General features: G+C 35.5%; 1 protein-coding gene across 1 annotated transcript; it reads right to left on the bottom strand.

Annotated features, from left to right (window-relative positions):
- Positions 1-373: 373 nt before the first annotated feature.
- LOC126725973 (linoleate 13S-lipoxygenase 3-1, chloroplastic-like) lies at positions 374-21,645 on the bottom strand. Its single transcript, XM_050431041.1, has 9 exons — positions 21,393-21,645; positions 18,989-19,254; positions 16,967-17,204; positions 16,308-16,607; positions 14,349-14,434; positions 10,220-10,327; positions 2,307-2,608; positions 1,382-1,648; positions 374-1,130 (listed from the first exon to the last, which is right to left on the bottom strand). Exons 1-9 carry the CDS (start codon positions 21,622-21,624, stop codon positions 374-376), a joined length of 2,556 nt encoding a protein of 851 aa, XP_050286998.1. The 5' UTR covers positions 21,625-21,645.
- Positions 21,646-22,626: the final 981 nt, after the last annotated feature.

Below are 22,626 nucleotides of genomic sequence, written 5' to 3'. Positions count from 1 at the left end.
GATCCTAGCAATGATCAAGGAACTGTTGATGATAGGAAGGATCATGCAAATCCTAATTCTCCATTAAGGAGTGAATTACATAGTTACACATAATTATATATTTAGAATATGAATTTCTTTTGTGTGTATATTTTCTGTAAATAAATGCATACATTGGAAAAGCTGTAACATATTAAAATAAAATAAAACTATTACATGAATTGAAAACCCATCTCCCACTTTGTTTTATTTATTTTGCTAAATAAGAATATCAAACTTAATTTGTTTTAGTTTATCCTTTCATTTATCATTTTATCTCCTTATGCTTATAGAGAAGACAAAGTTGTTAAAAATGTGAAACAACAGAGATGGGTTATTCTCCATTATTATATCCCTAAATTGTTATACTATTAGGCACCCCTCTACAAGTAACCCCATGACGTGAGCTTGGTATAAGCAGCTCATACGCTGTAGTACCAGCCCCATGTCTATTCCTTAGATTTGGATCAACATTTCTCTTTTCAATCTCCTTCTCAATCCTTTTCATCTCCATTGAAAATCTATAGAATGCCTCTAGGATCTCACCGTCCCCTGACCAAGTTGACAAGTCTTTTCGTTCTCCAAGATACTCCTCATCAATTGAGTGTGTTGACAGTATATCAATCACAGCCATAAACCTTGTTGATTGAAACCGACTTGGCAATGCTGATAGGAAATATTTCTCTGGATCAGCCACAAATTTTGCGTAATCTGGATCATCCTCCTTTGGCACTAGTTTCCTCATAAGTGGTGGACGAATTGGGATGTGTCCTCCATATGGGTACTGCCCATAGTTCAGTGCAGCATGTTGAGCCGAGGCAAGCCAGATTAAAGTGGTGAGTATAGAGCTAAGATCTTCTGGACTATAGAGTCTAGGCCACCAGCTAGCATTTTTCAAATCTTCATGGCCTAGATTGATAGACTCGTAGTACCAAGCTTGGAGCTCTGAGTCAGAACAAACCATGCTTGGGTCTTTATAGTAGTAGTTTACGTAGGTCCGAACCAATTCTTCAATGGCGGACCATATCAGGAGCCCATCATTTGCGTAAGGATAGTCTTCAATGAAAAGTCGTAGCCCATGGGGCTGGGTCGGATCTCGTGTTGCCAAACCCCTACGTGAAAATGAAATCCAAATGAAAATCCACTTATCTTTGGAATAGAACTTTCAGTCTCATACAGTAACAGTACTTTCCAAAAAAAAACTTTATTATCTAATTGAAATTGATTTAATAATAATAATAATAATAAAACAAGTTAAAAAATAAAATGATTTCTGTCAACAACAATAATTTTAGAAGAAACATTATATAAATTCTTCAGTAGCTATATGCGTTTGAAGAATTTGACACACATGTTGGCATACCTTCTAATGAGATCTTCGGGAAGGCCCTCTAAATCGAAACGCCACCAATCCTTGTAAGCAGCGGAGCTAATGAGCATGGAATGCTTACCAGTAGTGAAGTCATTCTCGATGATCCCTTCAGCATTGATGAGATATTGACGGGCCAATGCGTTAATGTTCAATGTGTATCGCATATGAGGATGGAGAAGTTTGTATATTGGGTGCATCACACTTAGCTGACGGTGAGCGGAAATTATAAATGGCTCCATGCATGCATGGGTGCGCAACCTGCTCAATCATTGTCAAAACTTGGTTAAAAGGCTTATGTTGACCATTTTTCTTACTTGATGACATAGATCATAGAATAAGCTATGTTAATTTTTGAATTTAAAAGACTAGTTTTAACAAATCCCATCGCCCTTCTTTTAAGTTTTAACTAAAATTCATCAACCCATGCATCGCGCTTTTTCTTATTACTTGTATGTTGAAAGTTAGTTGAAGTACAACTATAAATGAGGCTTTTAAGAGTTATACATAAACAAATGAGTCAAAAAGCTAAATAGAAAATGTTGTCACAAACAGACTTTACCGAGGCAACTTGGCTTATTTTAGATTGAAATGGTATGTATAAATTTTTTGAAATGTATAATTGTTAACTTATGAACATAAAAACAACATAAAAATGTGGTATTCAAATTAAATGGTGTATATTGTCAAAAGTCTTATAGCTTAATTAGTTAGTTTCTTCTCGTGTTTTTAATAGAAATATCAAGGTTTTAAATTCTCCTGACTTGACTATTGAATTATAAAAACAATTAAAATTTTAATGATGAGATGCTATATCCACTCTTGGATACCAGAAACTAAAATTGAACCATGAAATACAGCATCTTATTTCAAATAAAGAGAATCCTATTCTATTCCGGTAGGAGAAAAATATACATACCAATGATGAACAAGTTGATGAACACCACAGTCATTGGAGCAAACATGGGCTTTGGCAAGCTGCCACATCCAAGTTGTGGTAGCATCCACTGGGGATGTTAGGACTTGCTTAGCAGGGGAATTTGGATCCACTGGTGGAAGACTGAGCTCGATCACAATAGGCTTCAGAGTTCCAATTGGTGTCAAGAAAAATATTGTACGTGTAGCATAGGCTTTTCGGTCATCAAAACAGTTTACTTGGTTGAGAAATGGAAGGATCTTGTCATGGTAGTCTATAATGTACAACCTGTTCTCTTCTAATGCCTGGCAAAAAAAGAAGTTAAATGAGATATTAATATAAGATTCCCAAAAGAATAATTACCAAAGATGAAAGCTATGAATACTACTTTAAATATTTTATAAATATATTTCAAAGTAAATTGTTGACCTTTCAAAACTAAGAACACATTGCTTGTATTTAATTAAACTATCCTCATATTTTTCAAAAAAAAAAATTATAAAATCATAAATTATATGATGAAAAAGTCTTGTTCTATAACTACATCAAATGATGTTCTCTTATTTTTGTTAGTTTTTATATTTTCATTTTCTTGCTGTTTGTTCCCCTATATACATTTGTCATATAATAAGTGTGGGGCCCAACGATTTATGGGCCGAGCCCATTTATTCATGGGGAGCCCTAAGGCCCAAGCCGAAGAGGGTTACAATCCAAACTCAATAACGTGAAGCACAAATTAGCCCGGAGAAGCAGCCGAGGACAGTACAGTCCTCGGCTGACCCAAAGCTCCACCAAGAAGAAGGGCAAAAATGGTATAGGGACAAACTTGAAAGAAAATCTAAAATATCCAGGAAAGGCTGCCCTTACTACCTTCCCCATACCTAGCTCTGCACCTAACAGAGCCGTATGCTTTAGCTTTATCAACCACTCCCTACGACTTTTGTCTTGGACTGACGGGACAAGTATCAGTGTTGGAAAGGTTGACCCTACACGTGGACGAAGGAAAGTGAATGCAGGCTAGTATAAAAGAAAAAATAAGTAACCTAGAGAAGGGGGCTGGGAAGACTGGCCAAAAAGGAAGGGCTTCCAGTCCACCTCCAGGGGAAAGACTCCAAGGGGGAAGGCACTTTAATCACATATGAACACCACGAAAACCACCGCTGGGTAACTAAAGCCTAGCCTTTCGAATCCACTCTCTACAAATGATATTGTTTGGGCCCATTCACGTGCGAACCCAACACTACTGCGGTTCGTCGCGAAACGTGACCCTACAATTGGCGCCGTCTGTGGGGAAGGCTTGCGCGTTAGCTCGAGCGGCGGTGGAGTTGAGCTTCTATCGAACAAGGGTCTACGAGGATGCCTTTACGACCGGCAACACGTTGTTGTTGTTCCGACACAAGTTCCCACTAGGGGCTACGCCTTGTAGTGCCAATGGCATAGCAAGTCTAGGGGCTTTAAACATCAAGTTAGCTTCCCCCACCTTATTCGAGGAGCTAACCTTTAGGAAGTAGGTAAATTAAGAAACGGAATACAAGTTTTGGACAAAACCAAGGCCTTGTATGGTCCTCGGACTCAAGCCTTTGGGGAAACCAACTACTTACAAAGAGAATACAAGTTTTGGACAGAACCAAGGCCTTGTATGGTCCTCGGACCCAAGCCTCTGGGGAAACCAACTACTTACAAGAAAAATACAAGTTTTGGACAGAACCAAGGCCTTGTATGGTCCTCGGACCCAAGCCTCTGGAGAAACCAACTACTTAAAAAGAGAATATAAGTTTTGGACACAACCAAGGCCTTGTATGGTCCTCGGACCCAAGCCTCTGGGGAAACCAACTACTTACAAGAAAAATACAAGTTTTGGACAGAACCAAGGCCTTGTATGGTCCTCGGACCCAAGCCTCTGGGGAAACCAACTACTTACAAGAAAAATACAAGTTTTGGACAGAACCAAGGCCTTGTATGGTCCTCGGACCCAAGCTTCTGGGGAAACCAACTACTTATAAAGAGAATACAAGTTTTGGACAGAACCAAGGCCTTGTATGGTCCTCGGACCCAAGCCTTTGGGGAAACCAACTACTTACAAGAAAAATACAAGTTTTGGACAGAACCAAGGCCTTGTATGGTCCTCGGACCCAAGCCTCTGGGGAAACCAACTACTTAAAAAGAGAATATAAGTTTTTGACAGAACCAAGGCCTTGTATGGTTCTCGGACCCAAACCTCTGGGGAAACCAACTACTTACAAGAAAAATACAAGTTTTGGACAGAATCAAGGCCTTGTATGGTCCTCGGACCCAAGCCTCTGGGGAAACCAACTACTTACAAGAAAAATACAAGTTTTGGACAGAACCAAGGCCTTGTATGGTCCTCGGACCCAAGCCTCTGGGGAAACCAACTACTTACAAGAAAAATACAAGTTTTAGACAGAATCAAGGCCTTGTATGGTCCTCGGACCCAAACCTCTGGGGAAACCAACTACTTAAAAAGAGAATACAAGTTTTGGACAGAACCAAGGTCTTGTATGGTCCTCGGACCCAGGCCTCTGGGGAAACCAACTACTTAAAAAGAGAATATAAGTTTTGGACAGAACCAAGGCCTTGTATGGTCCTCAGACCCAAGCTTCTGGGGAAACCAACTACTTATAAGAAAAATACAAGTTTTGGACAGAACCAAGGCCTTGTATGGTCCTCGGACCTAAGCCTCTGGGGAAACCAACTACTTACAAGAAAAATACAAGTTTTGGACAGAACCAAGGCCTTGTATGGTCCTCGGACTCAAGCCTCTGGGGAAACCAACTACTTACAAAGAGAACACAAGTTTTGGACAGAACCAAGGCCTTGTGTGGTCCTCGGACCCAAGCCTCTGGGGAAACCAACTGCTTACAAAGACAATACAAGTTTTGGGCAGAACCAAGGCCTTGTATGGTTTTCGGACCCAAGCCTCTGGGGAAACCAACTATTTAAAAGGAAAAACTACGTTACGTGGACCTTAGAATCTCCCCGAGGAAAACTCTCCATTAACAATTGGGTTAATTCCGGAACTACATGGATTCTCTAGTTTGCCCTCGGATCCTCAACACCAAAGGGACTAGTACGGAATGGAGCAACATGTTTCCAAAAGCATAAGCGAAGTCATTCAATGCTCGGTCATCCCCTTGGATGAATTATTTAGAATTTGTCGTTCTCAGGCAGTATTCTCACACTTATTACAGAACATTCAACCATTATCTCGGTTAGTTTCCTAAGTTCAACTTACTATGAATTGTTATTATTATGCCTGGTAGTGTCGGCAAATTAGAATTAGTTGGATTGTATTTCACGGGTTCTTGCTTTAAATATCACCGAGAAGAAACAAACACATGGAGCACACCCATTCACAAAGTGGTGTTGCCAAAAGAACAGTATTCAAAACAAGTAAGTAAGTTTCCATTTTCACTAAAACAAAGAAACAGTACAGCGTACAATGAAAAGCTGGAATCAGCTTATGTCAGAGCTCACTACATAATTGGAAAGGAAGATACAAGAGAATAAAACAAAGCAGAAGAGGCAGTACAGACGAGAGGTTGGCTTCTAAAGCTAACCACATAACCAAAAAGAAAGAAAGATACAAGAAAATAAGATAAAGCCGAGGAAGTGGATCAGAGGAGAGGTTGGCTACTGCTCCAAGACCTTGTTCTTCCTCAATGTCTTTATATGCTCATAACTCAGGCAGCAAAAGAAACCCAACTTGAGCCTTACACCGCTGAAGGAAAGGTGCAGGGAGCCGGAAGTTGAGAAACCTTCACCAAAAATTTGCCTGCGACAAGGCAGAGACGCTGATGGCGGAGAATCTTTCTTCTGACACACCAAAATCCTGGCATGAACAGAACCTGCTTCGGATTTTGACTAGAAGAGGGAGAAACACCCTTTCCCCTCTGTCAAAGTGGAGTATTCTCTTAAATTTATGCTTCCTTTGCCCGTACCTCACTATTCTAAGTCTTAGGAGGACACGGCGCCTCTGTGGCGGAGAGAGTTTCTTCTCCCCAACCCTCGCCTCAAACATGTTATGCTAAGGGGGGATAGCACTGGATATGGGAGTTGTGATTTGGGAGGAAACTGAAGAATTGGTGCGTAGGTGAAGCAACTTTCTCTCCTATTTATTTAAAGAGATAAGGTGGTGGCATTTAATTCACGCAGCGTCCCAAGGAACGCTACAGACAAGATGGCTCTGGCTCAATCTCCAATGCCACCTGCAACCATGGGATTAAAGGAGTCTCGAGAAGGTGCACCTCGAACATTGGGACGCCAAAAAGTACTGCGTGACCAAAAACTACATAAATACCCTTTAAGTTGTGGGCCTAGTGAATTCGCGGCCCAGGCCCGTTCTGCATAGGGGCCCAGGGACAATGGCCCACGCCGAGGAATAACCGTTGCCGAGGACAACCTCCTGCTCGGCACCTCGCGAAATACCTGAGGAAAGGGAGAAATTGAACTACAGCCTTCGGACTCAAGCCTATGGGGAAACCAACTACCTAGGTGACAAAACTAGGTTTTGGATAGAACCAAGGCGTTGTGAAGTCCTCGGACTCAAGCCTATAGGGAAACCAACTACCTGGGTGACAAAACTAGGTTTTGGACAGAACCAAGGCGTTGTGAAGTCCTCGGACTCAAACCTATTGGGACGCCCACTACTCAAATGGGGAAAGCCCTCGGCTCAAATACTTTAAAATGTTGAGGCCGATAAAAGTGTTAGGATGATGGCGAGACACCCCACTATTTGGTAGCCTACGGGGGTTGTTCATTCTTGCGGGAAATATGTCTTCGGATGATTATATCCTACACCGCATAGAGCATCCAGTTCTAATGTCGGCATTGTTTTGGGTAAGTATCGTTATTCACAGTTAGGCATTGCTGTGTCAAATAATGCTATTAAAGTTATGGTGACATCTTTTTATTAGCAAGTATTTCGGCCTTAGTTGTCATTGATTCAAATGCTATATTATTGTGCCGAGCAGCGCTTGTAAACTTGTAAAAACATAGAAACAGAACATGCGAAGTAAAATAACAACAATTTTTATTAATATGGAAAATTATTACAACATACAAAGAGGGGCTTAAACAAGCCTATACAAAAGGTAAACTGCCGAAGCAACAATAATATTCGCAATACAGATAAGTAAACAGTCAGGTGTCTTTTAAACTCGTCTTCAAAGTCTCTCCAATCTCTGCCTCAGTATTGCTCATATTGAGAGAAGAACTTTCTTTAGAAAAGTTGAAGGAGAAGGAAGAAGAAAATGAAGGACAAGGAAGAAGAGGATGGAGGAGATGAATGAGGAAGATGAAGGAGATGAATGAAGAAGATGGAGGACATGAGTAAAAGAAGGAGGAGAAGAAGAGGGAAAAGATGAGAAGGAAGAAAGAGAGGCGGAAGGAGGCGCCAGTGAACGAAGAGAGGAAGAAGCAGGGGCACTTAGTCCCTACCCCAGTCCTGACTCCTAACACACTGGCGTCATATTAGATATGCTCATGAGAGAGCGGGTAGTACTGACGATGTGTGTCCTCGGCTCAGTCACGCCAAAAATGTGACGTGACGAGTCCCTGCTTCGGATTTTGGCTGAAAGAAAGGCGAGACAAATCTTGAGTCTCCGCCATCCTTGCCCTGATCGAGCCATTTCGAGTTTCGTTAGAACATGGTGTTTCTGGGAGGGGAATAGTTTTTTCATTGCTTATTACTACGGTGAGTGTGTTTCAGGTTAAGGTATAACCGGAGAATAAGAGTAAACTCCGGAAGGAATCTAAGGGTTTCAAATTTTGGTGGGATTAAAGGAATTCATCTGTGGGAGAAACAATTCTTGTTTCTTCTCTTTATATAGGGGACGAAGAAAAGAGTACTTAATGAGTTCAGATCTCCAAGGAAATCTGCAAACATGAATACGCCCGTTTCATTCCCTCACGTCATCAAAAACCGTTGAACCTGGGAGGTCTCGTAAAGGGAAGATATTAAAGGCGCGCTTCAGATAACCAAACGGCATAAACGCATCGTGCGCAAATCAAGGGGAATATCTTGTAGACCGGTACATTCCCTGGGCAGGTGAAGAGTTGCCAGCGTCAGTCAAGGGCTGAATTAAATGAGCTATAATAAAGGCTCGATATTATCAAAACCCCCCTCTCCAACTAGGAAGTCGGACAGCAGGGTTTTGAGGGGCTATTGTGGGGCCCAACGATTTATGGGCCGAGCCCATTTATTCATGGAGAGCCCTAAGGCCCAAGCCGAAGAGGGTTACAATCCAAACTCAATAATGTGAAGCACAAATTAGCCCGGAGAAGCAGCCGAGGACAGTACAGTCCTCGGCTGACCCAAAGCTCCACCAAGAAGAAGGGCAAAAATGGTATAGGGACAAACTTGAAAGAAAATCTAAAATATCCAAGAAAGACTGCCCTTACTACCTTCCTCATACCTAGCTCTGCACCTAACAGAGCCGTATGCTTTAGCTTTATCAACCACTCCCTACGACTTTTGTCTTGGATTGACGGGACAAGTATCAGTGTTGGAAAGGTTGACCCTACACGTGGACGAAGGAAAGTGAATGCAGGCTAGTATAAAAGAAAAAATAAGTAACCTAGAGAAGGGGGCTGGGAAGACTGGCCAAAAAGGAAGGGCTTCCAGTCCACCTCCAGAGGAAAGACTCCAAGGGGGAAGGCACTTTAATCACATATGAACACCACGAAAACCACCGCTGGGTAACTAAGGCCTAGCCTTTCGAATCTACTCTCTACAAATGATATTGTTTGGGCCCATTCACGTGCGAACCCAACATTACTGCGGTTCGTCGCGGAACGTGACCCTACAATAAGTATATTAGAATTACTAACACATTTTGCACTCTATTATTTTAAGAAGTTTTAAAATGTATTCTCAAAAATTTCGACTACCAACCATAGTTTCTAAAAATAATTTTTAAAAAAGTTACTTTTTAAATCATATATTAACATAACCATAATTTAGCTATCAATTCGTTCATCGTAATGATATAATACTAGATATTCATTAATATCAATAAACCAACCAAAGTCATTTTAACAATTCTTCTCAAAAAAAGAAAAAAAAAAGTCATTTCAACAATTTTGTTGAAATTAATTTTCAATAATAACTAACCGATATCCAGATGATGTGTGGGTACGCTATTAGTTCATTTTGAAAGGGTTAATAAGAAAGTATGTATGGTTTATTTATAATATATACTTATTATGCGTTATAATAGTTTAAAATAAATTTTGATTATATTACACGATCGCTTATATTTGGATAATTAATTTCAATTATATAAGTGTTTTTGCTTTATCTGCACAAGGCTAAAACTTTTGTGTGGCATCATTTGCCAAATTATATATGTCACTAAAATGAGTCAAACAATGTAAATGGTTGATCATATATTACATTGTTTACTTATATTCTCCATATTTATAAAATATAAAGATTATTAGAGATTCAGTATATAACATTTCATTACCTTGTCTATAACCATTTTATTTGTAAAACATTTGGTCAAACACTAAACAACATTCAATTAAAACGAAATTCAGTTTGTGTAATCCAAACAGTCTGATTTTGAATATATTGAACCAATAAAGAAAATATTGAGCGAGGAAACATTAATAAAAAATTACGCATATAGTTGATCGATCGTGTCCATATCTGTGGAGGGAGAGAGTGAACCACATAAATTCCTTGGAAAAAATTAGTGCAATGGAATAAATGCGGGTTCCAATAACACATTATAATAAATCAGTACTTTATCTGGCTATCTAATTTCTTTGGTTGATTATGCATGGCAAGCTAGAAAGTCTAGAAAATAAACTCTCCAAAATGTACACTTAGAAACAAGCCAGAAAACAGGATCTTGTTGTGTCAAGAAAGAAAGATGATTTCTGTGCCATACCTGCTGTATTGATAATCCATTTAGATGACCTATAATATGCTCTTCTTTGAGTGCTGAATCCTGGGGACCATAGATTGAGGGATCCAATTTGCTTGTAGGTGGAAAAACCTGTTTGTCAGAGTAAAAAAAGTCTTCGTTAATTACTTTATAGTTTTGCATTTTTTTTTTTCATGAGTTCAAATTTGGTAAAGATTGGAGATAAAATCCATGTTTTACACCTTCCAATAAGAGATTGTTATATCAGGTTTTTACTTAAAACTCAAATCATCCTACTACACATAATAATATCTTAATAAACTCACAATTAAGTTAGATTTTCAAATGGGTACTAGAATTTTTTTTTTATTTTTTTATTTTTTACAAGATAGAATTCTACTCTAGCCTAATTTAAGTGTATATGTGTGTGAAACTCTCTCTTGGAGACTTGAACCCTGTCCCTTGTCCCCCACACTCCTCAAGCACTTATACTTGTGAAGTGACCATCACACCAAGGGTGTGTGGTGGTAAATGGGTATTAGAATTGATTGAATGTGATTATGCCTATTATTTAATATGTAACATAATGATATGGCATGTTGGGATTGGATGACTTGAGTTTTACATCACATTCTTATTGAATTTAATCTCTTTTTTCATATGTGTTAATAGTTGGATTATTGATTTTATTAGTAGAGAAGCGTATAAACAGGAGCTCAATTACAAATTGGGTCTTGGGCGAATAGGCGATAATGTTTATAGGTTAAAAAACCTTTTTTTTTTTTTTTTTTGAGATGCAAAAATGGGTCACCAAATAGCTCATTGCCTACTACCCGACCTAGTAGCCCGATGGCCCATGGGGTTAACGGGCATCCGGCCTATTGTTATTAAGGCCCATGGGTAGCCCACTAGCCCAATCAATCAGGCCGTGGGCTAATTTTTATGCCCATGGGTGCCCAATGGGCTAACTCAGTAACCCAACCCATTGGCCCAACCAATGGCCTAACCTAATAACTGAGAATTCATAACAAAAATATATAGGAGTGTGAAGGATTGATCTTGAGATATTATAAAAGATTTACTTAAGAAAACTCCCGAAACCACTAAGATAATTAAAGTGGTTGTGTTAAACTTAGTTTACTAAATATATAATTTTCTAGTAGTCTAGCAACTTTGAATTAACCATTTGAAATTTTTTTTTTATTAAAGATAATAATAAAAAACCATTTAAAGCATTATAAAAAAAATTAAATAGTTTTCCATGAACAAAACAAAAAATTAAATAGATTTTACCATAAAAAATTATAATTAAGTATTTAATTATTTGATTCTTTCCTTAAAAAAATAAATTGATAATTCCCTTATAAAAAAATAATTTTTTCATTAAAAAAATAATAAAATAAGATGATAATATAAGCCCATGGGTAGTTCATTAGGCCCAACCCACTAAAGACAAAATGGGCACTACCCATGGGCTGAGATTTTCTCTTTCGACTTAGCCTAACCTGGCTCATTTGCTAGTTAATAGCCCACTATACGTACCCAGCCCATGGGCCGGGATGTCCAACCCAGCCCATTGATGACCATTTTGGACTTACGTTTTATTAATACCTCTTTTTACAATTGCTTATAGCTCACTTCATTCACTTAATCAAAACATTGATAAACAATTTTCTATTGGTGAAAATTAATTTAAGGGCTTCAATTGGATTGGATTTCTATTGATCCCTTTTTTTTTAGGGCCTCCTTAATTAGAGGTGAGGAAAGAACATGTAAAAATGACTTTTACATATATATATATATATATATATATAGAGAGAGAGAGAGAGAGAGAGAGAGAGAGAGAGAGAGAGAGAGAGAGAGAGAGAGAGGGGGGGATGATAATTATTATTTTTTTCTTATATAAAAGTGGTTTCCTATATATATTTGATAGGACCCACTTTATATATACTTTTTTCTTTTAGATAATTTTAATTAGGGGTGTGCTCGGTTCGGTTTCGGTCGGTTTGTATAGGTATGGCCAACCGAAACCGAATATTTCGGTTTGTGAAATTCTCAACCGAAACCGACTGAAATGGCTGGAAAACCATCGGTTTCGGTGTATATCGGTTTCAGTCGGTTTCGGTCGGTTTTCGGTTTTCCAAAGAGAGGGTTATTGAGATTTTCAAAACCCTAAATTTAATCACATAAAAAAAACAAATAGAGTAACAGAGAGAGAGCTGTTGAACAAATCAGAACGACAGAGAAAGAAAAATTTCCAACAATATTTGTTCAACAATTTACAATATTACATACAGATTCCAACAAAAAATTGAAAATATTTTGATTTAGCAAAAGGGTCCAGACAGAACTTTACCATTGTTGCACCATAGCAGGAGCCTACCACCATGCTTGAGTCTACCACCATGTCTCTGTAGTGAATTGAAGAAAGAACAGAGACATGTGACTTAGAGAGAAGAGAAAGGCATGGCCATGGTCCATGGGACTCAGAGAACGAAAAGAAAAGAAAAGAATGAGGCGGCTGGACTGAGAAGGGCAGAGACCAGAGAGAAAATTGGGGAAGGAACGAAGGGTAGAGAGAAAAAATTGAAACGAGAAAGGAAGAGACAAACAGAGAAAAAATTGAGAGAAAAAAATGGGGAGAGCGGCGGCTGAAGAAAGAAAAGAGAAGCTGAAGAAAAGGGAAGATTAAACAGGGGTATTTCGGTATTTATGCTACTACTAGGGTTTTAAAAAATTAAATAGCAAAAAATACAAACGTTCCGCGCGAAGGCTCGAACCTGGGATCAGTTAGCTAAATCATAAGGAGCATACCATTAAGGCCACTGATCAGTTATGTATTAATATTACATAAATATATATATATTCGGTTTGTTCGGTTCGGTTTCGGGTGAAAAAATCCAACACCGAAACTGAAACCGAAAATTTCGGTTTTTAAAAAATGAAACCGAAACCGAACTGAACCGAAACCGAACCGAAAATTTAGCAACAGTTCGGTCGGTTTCGGTCGGTTTGTTCGGTTCGTCGGTTTTTTGCACACCCCTAATTTTAATTATCCTACAACTTTTGAGACTTTTTAATATGTTCAGGGAGAGGGACAGGGGCGAGAGCGGCACTAGATGTAATTCAGGGGGTTCATTCCCCCGACTCATATATATATATATATATATACATATTTACAATTAAAAATATTTTTACACACCCTAATTACAGACTAACTTTAATATTTTTTACTTAATTCTCTAACTTTATTATAAAATGATAACAATGCACACATATGTACAAACCTTTTGTATTTTCTAATTATTATAAAGTTATATTATATTTATATTGTACATGCACACATTTACATACATCACTATTCAAACAAATAACATTATAGCAATATATATATATATATAAATATATTAACAACGCACATATCAGACACACACTCACATGCATATGTATAATATAAACTTATAATAAAATTTAAAAAAAAAATACTCAGAATTCACAAATACTCACTATTTACTCTTAATGTCAAAAATATTGAGATGTTCATATAGAGAAGAAAATGAGATGAGATTTAGCTCATTTAAGAATTTGATTGGTTAAGTAGATACTTAGTGCAGTATTTATGTATGGATACGTGTGGCTGTATAAGTCAATAATTAATACACTACAAGTGGCTTGAGTTTTGTCATTTAGTTTAAAATAGTTTTATAAAAACAATAACAAATAGATAATGATAACTGTATAAAAATAAAATGTTATACAAACTTAAGAAAATAAAATTGTCATACTTACTTACATTGACAATAAACAATGACAACTAATAATGAAAATATATAGAAGGAAATTGTAAAACTTCAAATATTTTACAAGTTTTTTTTTTTTTTTTTTTTTTTCGAAAACTTGATATATTCAATTTTTTTTTAATTAAATTTTGTTTAATTTAAGTTTCTAAACAACCTCTAAAAAAATTTCTATTACCGCCCTGGGGTGTTGGTTGATTGGTAGTTTTAGAACCCTTTTATAATATTTTGGAGGCCTTAGGCCTAGACCTTGAGCTTGCCACGGGTATAAAAATCCAAAAGAGAGAAAAACTAAAGACATATTTTAAATGACAAAAATGAAATGTAATAATGACGAAAGCTGATCCAATATTTACCTTTAGCCTTTCTACGCTTAGAGGGTTTATGCCTGCAAGTGCTTGCCGACCAAACTCATCATCTCGTAAGCAGCAAGACGCGTCCACTGAAATTGAAGCTAACTTCGTTAGATAAGTTGTTAAGATGTCATTGAGTTCAAAATTAATTTATGGATTTATTTATTTTTTTGAGTAAAATTTTTATGGATATATTTATCCTTCTTTTCTAATACATATGTCAATAACTTTAGCAGCAGATAAAAAGAAGCGACAGCCGACACATTTAATTACAATATTTTCACAACAAATGTTAAATTGTAAATTGTTATTAGTTCCAATTTAAATCTGCCATTGAAATACTTAATATTTGTGGTGAAAATATTGTGAAAATGTCATGGATATAGTATTTCTCAAAAAAAAAAAAAAAAAAAAATCATATCTATTGTGTTAAAGTCGAAATATAGTCAAAATTCAAATTAAATTTAAATTGTTGTCTAATTTTATGTTACATATCTAATTTAATTTTCTTATTTTTCGTGTGAAATAATCCATTAATAAATTGTAATACTCAATACAAAAGCTAATACCACTTACCTGGGTCACCCAATTATCGCAACGGAAATTTAAATATTTCCATCTATAGGATGTATTATAATTTAGTAATTATCTATTGCACTCTTCAAAAGTAATAGGAAGGAAGCAATTCCAATTGTCTTTCTGTACAATACGTATTTGTGAACTACCTCTATCCTAGATGGCTTTCTGCGCTCAAAACATCACAAATTGTAAATGTGCTTTTTTGGGAGCACTGACTGGTTAACGATAATTATTGATAGGGGCCCTTAAAACTTAAAAAGAACGAATAAATTTTTAATTTTTTTCATAACTTGTTAAGGGAATATGTTGTGATTGAAGTTGTGTTTTGCTCAATGTAAAATGATTTCAGGGTGTAAAATATTTTCAAGTGAAAATAATTTTCAAAAATAAAAATATGTTTAGGTGTTTGGTAACATTACAAAAAATGTTTTGGAAAATATTTTAAAGTGTTTGGCTGTCTTCCTGAAAATCTTCTAGAAAATGCATTCTCTCACATTTTCTCAGTTTCCAAACAATTATTATAATAGGAAATTCAAAAATATAAACCAAATCAACAAAAAGTAATTAAATCTTTATAAAAAATAAGCACCAAGAGAGAGAGAGAGAGAGAGAGAGAGAGAGAGGGGTAGAGGAGCACAGATCAATGGGTGGGTCTAATGGCAATGAGATCAGCGGGTGGGTCTGACGGCGACGAGATCGGTGTGTGGGTCTGAAGGAGATGATGACAACGAGATTGGTTTGTAGATCAGAGATCAGAGAGGAAGAGAGAAGAGAAAGAGCTTCCTTGAGTTCAAAAAACGAAGGCAACGCCTTCGAGCTTAAGGTAACAGCAATGGCAAGGTTTGGGCCGGGAGTCGTGCTGGAGTTTAGGTGAGTGCTCTCTCTGGTAGGATGAAAATGGAGGTGTAAGTGGTTTAAAGGTAAAATAGAAGTGTAAATTATTTTACACTTTAGGGGTTGATATTTTATGGTCAACGAAAATCATTTTCTGTTTGACTGAATTTTTCAGTCAATCCAAACAATCCTTGTGGTATAAAATATTTTTTGTATTCCTTTTACATCCAAAACAAACACAGCCTTAGGTGTCACTAGATTAGATTGGTTGTAAAAGAAATAGCAATGTAAACCTATATCGTAAACACATAAAAAGTGATGTACACTTTTTGCAAATATATTAGTACCATGTAAACTTATAAATGTGCATAAAAGAATTTTAAGTTGTGTTACCTCTCTTATATGACAACTTTTAACTGGGTTATCTGGGGAAGAAAAGCTTAGAACGAAGCTTTCTATGTAAGAACTAACCCCATATATATATTATCTTGAAATCATTAATTATGTCCAAGTAGAAGAAACACAAGAAAGAATCAAATTGATGCTTACTGGAGATGGTCATTGGAGGGTCAAATTTGTAGGGTTCAATGTAGTCTTGGACTTTTTCAACAATCTTTGCCAATGGAGACTTCATTTCAAGCGAAGATCTCTTTTTATAGAGACCATTGATGTCAGAAAACCTCTCAAAAGCATCTCTGTCTGCAATGGAGGCTAAGTATGGAACAAAATTTCGGCGCATCCCCTTCTGCCTTCCTACCTCAAAATCTTCTTTCTTACACCTTTCCATCGCGTCATCTCTGGGCACATATATTTGCATGGGCTCTTGCACTGGCGACTCCGCAAGTATATCTGTACAACCCAGAATTAAAATTAGTTATAAAGCGTGGAAAACAAAGGATCTCACTTTGCAAAAATTATGTTACATACCATAATCATACTAAAATAGTTGTATAACATTATTAATTTTTTTAATTATTAAGGAAAAGTAGCTACTAGAAAGTCGCTTTTGTTGTATCACAAAAAACTATAACTTTGTTCTCAAAAAAAGAAAAGAGGAAACCCTATAACTTCAGGTACAATTGTGGTTTCATTGTGCGACTCTCATTTTTGAACTGATCATATAGTTCATTCTTAATTTAGTAGAGCTGAAGATCATGCCCAAAACATTAAGATAGGGTAAGTGCTTTTCTTTTTTAAATCAGACTCACCAGTATTCGTAGGAGGACGTCCAGTTCGACATCTTCTAGGATGTGGGTTCTTTTCGCCTCCAAGTGTTGGCCTTGCATATTCAATTCCCTTATCTGGATTTCCTAGGTCATTGTACATGTCATAGTCATATATTCTATCAGAAAATACCCTAAGCCCTTTTCCATTACCACTCAGTTGTCGTAGTTCCTCTTCTCTTAGCTCCTTTAGTCCTGCTGGTGTCTCCCAAGGTAAATATGGCTGCTCAAACATAATCAAATGGCAAAGTTACTTTCACTTATATAAGCTCTTGCTTTTATTCTACGTGAGAATTTGTTTTGCGTAAGACCATGCGCCAGAATTTAAAGAATTAATGAGAAATTTAGCAAAGGCAGTTCTCTTTTTGTGTTATGCGGCAATTATTTCGGTAAGAGATTGCTGAACAAGAAAGAGACTTCAAGCCGCGGCATTGGTTAAGAGGAATTCAGGCTTCTCTTATCGGGCATTTTTGGTAAGAGAGTTTTTTTTGGGTGTTTTTGGGATTTGCAATTTGTGATAGTTCTTTTATGCTACATTTTTAATCTCTTTATTTTCTTAGTGAAACTTTCTTCCTCCATCTCACCCGTGGACATAAGCTTAAAACCGAACCACATATTTACATGAAATGTGGATGAATACAATCTACATATTTTCTACAGAAAAAAGTCTTGTCATATTTGTAAAATGGTGTTTATCCTGATACGCATTCATTCGTGCTTCTCTGAGTCCTACCATTAACTGACAAACACACACAACCTTGTCTTAATTTATCTAAATTTTTGTGTTGTTTGTACAGTGAACAATAACATTTATCTTTTACTTACCTATTTTTTCAAATATATTTTTCAACAGATTTTCTATCATATTTTCCATCTCATTTAAATATTATTTCTTCGTTCATTCTTTATTCTTTTTTTAATCATCATTTATTCTTCCTATATTTATTCCTAACAACTATACTTTTCAATGAGAAGTATTATATCCACAACATTTTTTACAATACTTTCACAAGAATCACAACAAAATCTTATGTGAAAAGTTGTTACTAGTTCTAATTTGAACCCACCACTGATATTATTTTTTTACTCACCAAGATTAGCTAATAACAATTTCTTTCTTAAGATTTATTGTGAAAATATTGTGGTAGCATTTTTTAATTGTCATTTATTATTCTTTATATTAATTTTCCTTTCAATTTCATCCATATGTTTTTTTTTTCTTTTTTTCTTTATCTCTTGTTTTTTCTCCACCACACACGTATACTCACTCTACCTCCCTTCTCTTTCTTTTTCTACTTGATTCCAGATCACTTTCTTCAGCTCTCTCTCTCTCTCTCTCTCTCTCTCTCTCTCTCTCTCTCTCTCTCTCTCTCTCTCTCTCTCTCTTCTACTTTTTCTTTTTCTACTTGATTCTAGAACACTCTCTACCTCTCTATGTGATAAGAAACAGAGAAAGAACAAGCGAGAGGCTTGCTCCACCCTTGATCGAAGGACACAGGCAGGCGTAGAATCGGTGTTCGCTATGCCAAGCCACGTCTTTCGCTCCATTGCCGCTCATCTTCCTCCCCAACGCAGCCCAAATGGGTCAGATGACTTCAGTCTTTTTTTTTTTCCTTTTTTTTTTTTTAGTTATGATTTGATTAATTTTAAGATTGTGTTTTTGAGTTTGTATTTTGATTATGCTTGAGTTTAGAGATGTTTAAGAGAAATGATTGTTGTGTTTGTAACCGTTGTGAGAGGAGAGAGAAAGAATTGTTTTTTATTGAGTTGTATAAGTTTTTTTAAAGAGAAAAATTTATTTGAAGTTGCTATAGTGTTTTCTATACCTAGAGAAGCACTATAACAACTTAAAAAAAAATTTGGAAAAGTTTTGCATTTAGAGAATCTATTAGAGCTGATTTTTGAGGTTTGTTATCCAAAAAATAGATTTACCTAATCTAATGGAGATGCTCTAAGATAGCTTTTAGACCAATAAATGAGAAAGTTTACCTTGTCAGAAAAGTTTACCTTGTCAGAAAAAAAGATCCTTTTATGTGCAATAGTGTTTTCTGGTTGGACCCAAGAGTTGCAAGAAAAACGAACTACCCCTTCAATAATGACGCTTTCCAAGAAGAGTTCCTTCTCATATCTGTTAACTACAGTGATCGCTCCTGGCACCCCAAAAGTTGAATCCACCACAAACTGAACTTTGAAAGTAGCTGACTGCGCACCAATTGTTAGGTTTTTGGAGCAGTCTAGTATGGTTTTCTTGCTCCTTTTTGGCGCCATCGTCCCTTCATCATTAAAAAAAAAAAAAAATGTTAGGTATAGGATTCTCAGCATAATCATCTCTTGAATACAAAGAAACCCTTGAGTAATATGCTTATTTAATCTTTTTTTTTGAGAATCATATGCTTATTTAATCTTGTTTACACAATCCAATATAGATTTTAATTACTTTCTACCTGAATTTTGTAGTTTAATTGACATTTAAAAAAAAAATATTTTTAGCAAAAACGTTCAATGTATAGATATATAGATACATAAATATAGACACACATATATATATATATATATATATATCCGCTTCTATAGATACATAGATATAGACACACACATATATATAGATATATATATCTATATATATATATATATATGTATCTATATATATACTGCTTATTACCATAGGTGTTGAAGCGCGATCTTCTATAACAAGAAAGGCGGAGCCAAGGTGGGAGCAATTGCTCCCCTGACAAATCAAAATCAAGCCTGATGTAATCACTTCTTCCCCACTTACAAAAGCTTTTTACCACTTTCACATTTTTACTTTTTCTCACTATTTTTATTCAATTTTTGAGCATGAAATTTGTTTTTTTTCAACTCTCATTCACAACCATTGAGAGGTATTGCAATTGGGTATTGCAATTGATCTCAATTTCCTTATACATTTTTATGTAGGAGACAAGACAAAAAATATTGTACCCTTAAAAAGCTGAGTTTTAGAAACATTACCAACAATTTAAGATGGAGAGAGTATTTATTAGAATAATGATGTGAAAATTTGTAAGGCATCCAAAATTTAGTGGCATAATATTATGAGGCCACCTAAAAGTCAGGCTTTTTATTTTAATAAATCTCAATCTTTTACTCTCAACACAACTCTTCTATCTAAATACCACTTCATCTTCATCCTATCTCAAATTTAATGAGCACATTAAGTGTGCATTTAGCATTGATTATTTTTGTTCACTTATTTTACTATTCAGCTTATTTTTTTTACTATTTATGAGTCTCACTACACTTTTTGGTACTATTCATAGGTCCCACTATACTATTTTAATTAATTTTTATATTTATCTAAGTATTTTTAGAAAAAAGTTTTCAGTTTCAGCTAATGCTTATATCATGTTTATAGAATGGGTTAAATTTCAATTAGGATTATCATGATATAGATTTTACAAAAGTAAATTCTCTTATCTAATTTAGATTTGCACAATAAAAATTTTCAATTAGAATTTGCATGATATTGCACTTGGGTCTTGCAACTAATCTCAATTCCCTTATATCTTTTTACGTAGGAGACAAGACAAAAAATGATATTCCCTTAAAAAAATAGGTTTTCGAAACATGACTAATAATTTGGAACGGAGGGAGTATTTGTTAGAATAATGATGTGGAAAATTGTGAGGCATAATATCATGAGGCCACCTAAAACTCAAGCTTATGATTTGACTAAATCTCAATCTTTTACTCTCAACGCGACTCTTCTATCTACATGCCTCTTCATCTTATCTATTATTTAATGAGCACACTAAGTGTCATAGAGTTTAATTCTTATCTTAAGACATTAAAATAAGAATTAAATGCAATTGTGAAGTTCTGTTGAAGGGTCATATGGATTATTATATTATTTTCTATTTATTTTTGTTAATGTTGATTAATATTTATGAATTAATTTTGCTTCAAATCTTGTATTTTAATTTTGCCCCCAACTGAAATCTTGATTCCATCATTGGTAATATGCATATTGATTTTCCTATGAACATCAATTTCTGATCTCCGCAAAAAAAAAAAGTAATTCACATGTTATAACTCATGAATTATAACATGTGAATTACTTGATCAAGATCCCAATCTGTTTAATAATAAATATATAATTAAACATATCTAAGTTGCCCTTTAAGAGCATGTATGCTTGTGAAGAGGATAACAATTGACTTCTATCCCATCAAAAATTAATATATAAATAAGAACTCTCAAAGTTCCCTTCTGTTCATGGTTTTTATAAGACATCCCACCTTTTTATTATAAAAAATTTAAATTTAGTTTAATTAATCTAGTCCAACTTGACTAAGATTTAAATATAATTAAACTTGAGTGGACTAATTAATTTACTTTTAACTTAATTAAATAAGAAAAGTAAACAGCTTACTTGGATCAATTTCAGTGCTAAGAAGTTGTAAAATCAAAGCCCACTGAGTAGAATTACTAAAAGCATCAAACAAATGAAGCATCATCTCCTTTACATCTTCAGTCCTGTCATATCTCACATTCACAAGAGCATTCACCTTGTATGTCACTGGCTTTTCAGAAGAATTATCGTCTCCAATAGATTGGTTCTCACGATTGACAGTCGCCATAGCTTCATGATTGACAGAGGCCATGGCTTTTCTCTTCACCCTCCGTTGTAGCAATTCTCTCTTACATGAAAAAAAATATGAAGGGTAAGAAGAAAGCACTGTTTGTTGTTGATGAATAAGATAGACAAGACGAGGAATAGGTTTAGACCAACCCAAAATTTCCTTAGCCATTCTCTCTCTCAAGGGTGGTAAAAATTGTTTCTTGCAACTGATTGTGTTTACTTGGCTATATTTATGGACGAAGGATGATGTGCTCATAAAATTTTAGACTTTTTTAAAATGGAAGATTTTTATTATTTATCTATGTAGAAGTAATAAATAGAAATCTTATCTTCCTTTTTTTTGGGAAACAAACACACACAATAAAGGAGAAATCTTATCTTTCACTCTCAATGTTCCTAAACCATTATGATATTTATTTTTCTCACAAAGTAACCAAAGATAAAAATAGAAAAACAAAACAAATGAGTAGTTGGTATTTGTTTTTTAGAGTTGGTTCAGATTTTTTTTTGAGACCATATGCCTAAAACAATACTAATCTAGATTTTAATACCGCAATCTGGATTCTAGTTTCCCAAAAAACCAAGAAGCCCTCTGGATTCTGGAGATTCCAAAGAAAAGAAAAAGTAATACGTGGCAATGTAGTTGGTGGCTGTACCTTTATCTTTAACCACGTTTGGCAAGACAGTTTGGGTCTAACCCTCTATGATACAAATATGTGTTCAAAGTTGGCCACATAACAGGTCCAACGCACTAGAGCATTACATCAAAGCTTAACTTTAAATCTTTACCTACCAGTGAACATTCAATGTTTTACTATTTGATAATAATTGTAAAACATTTGATAATAATCGTAATCACTACATAGTTGTTAACACCATATTTTACAACTCGCATTTAATCTCACATGGAGGGTAAAAGGGTAATTTCACCTTGAAAATATGCATCTTGATCCTGGTCATTAGATCTTTAATCTCATTTCACTAAAATTATTTTGATGTTGCAATGATTAAATCGATTGATCAT

The sequence above is a fragment of the Quercus robur genome, chromosome 5 (assembly GCF_932294415.1).
Source record: "Quercus robur chromosome 5, dhQueRobu3.1, whole genome shotgun sequence".
NCBI classification, from domain to species: Eukaryota; Viridiplantae; Streptophyta; class Magnoliopsida; order Fagales; family Fagaceae; genus Quercus; species Quercus robur.
Note: the sequence above shows the minus strand (reverse complement) of the source record. Positions and strands in the feature narration are given on the sequence as shown.

Bases quoted from the DNA above. Each gene is read 5' to 3' on its own strand.
- LOC126725973 (XM_050431041.1), bottom strand. From the start codon at position 21,624: ATGGCCTCTGTCAATCATGAAGCTATGGCGACTGTCAATCGTGAGAAC. The intron at 16,608-16,966 runs GTGAGTCTGATT...TGGGTTGTACAG, and splicing joins ACGTCCTCCTACGAATACTG to ATATACTTGCGGAGTCGCCA. The intron at 2,609-10,219 runs GTATGGCACAGA...TTTTTTTGCCAG, and splicing joins ATGGATTATCAATACAGCAG to GCATTAGAAGAGAACAGGTT.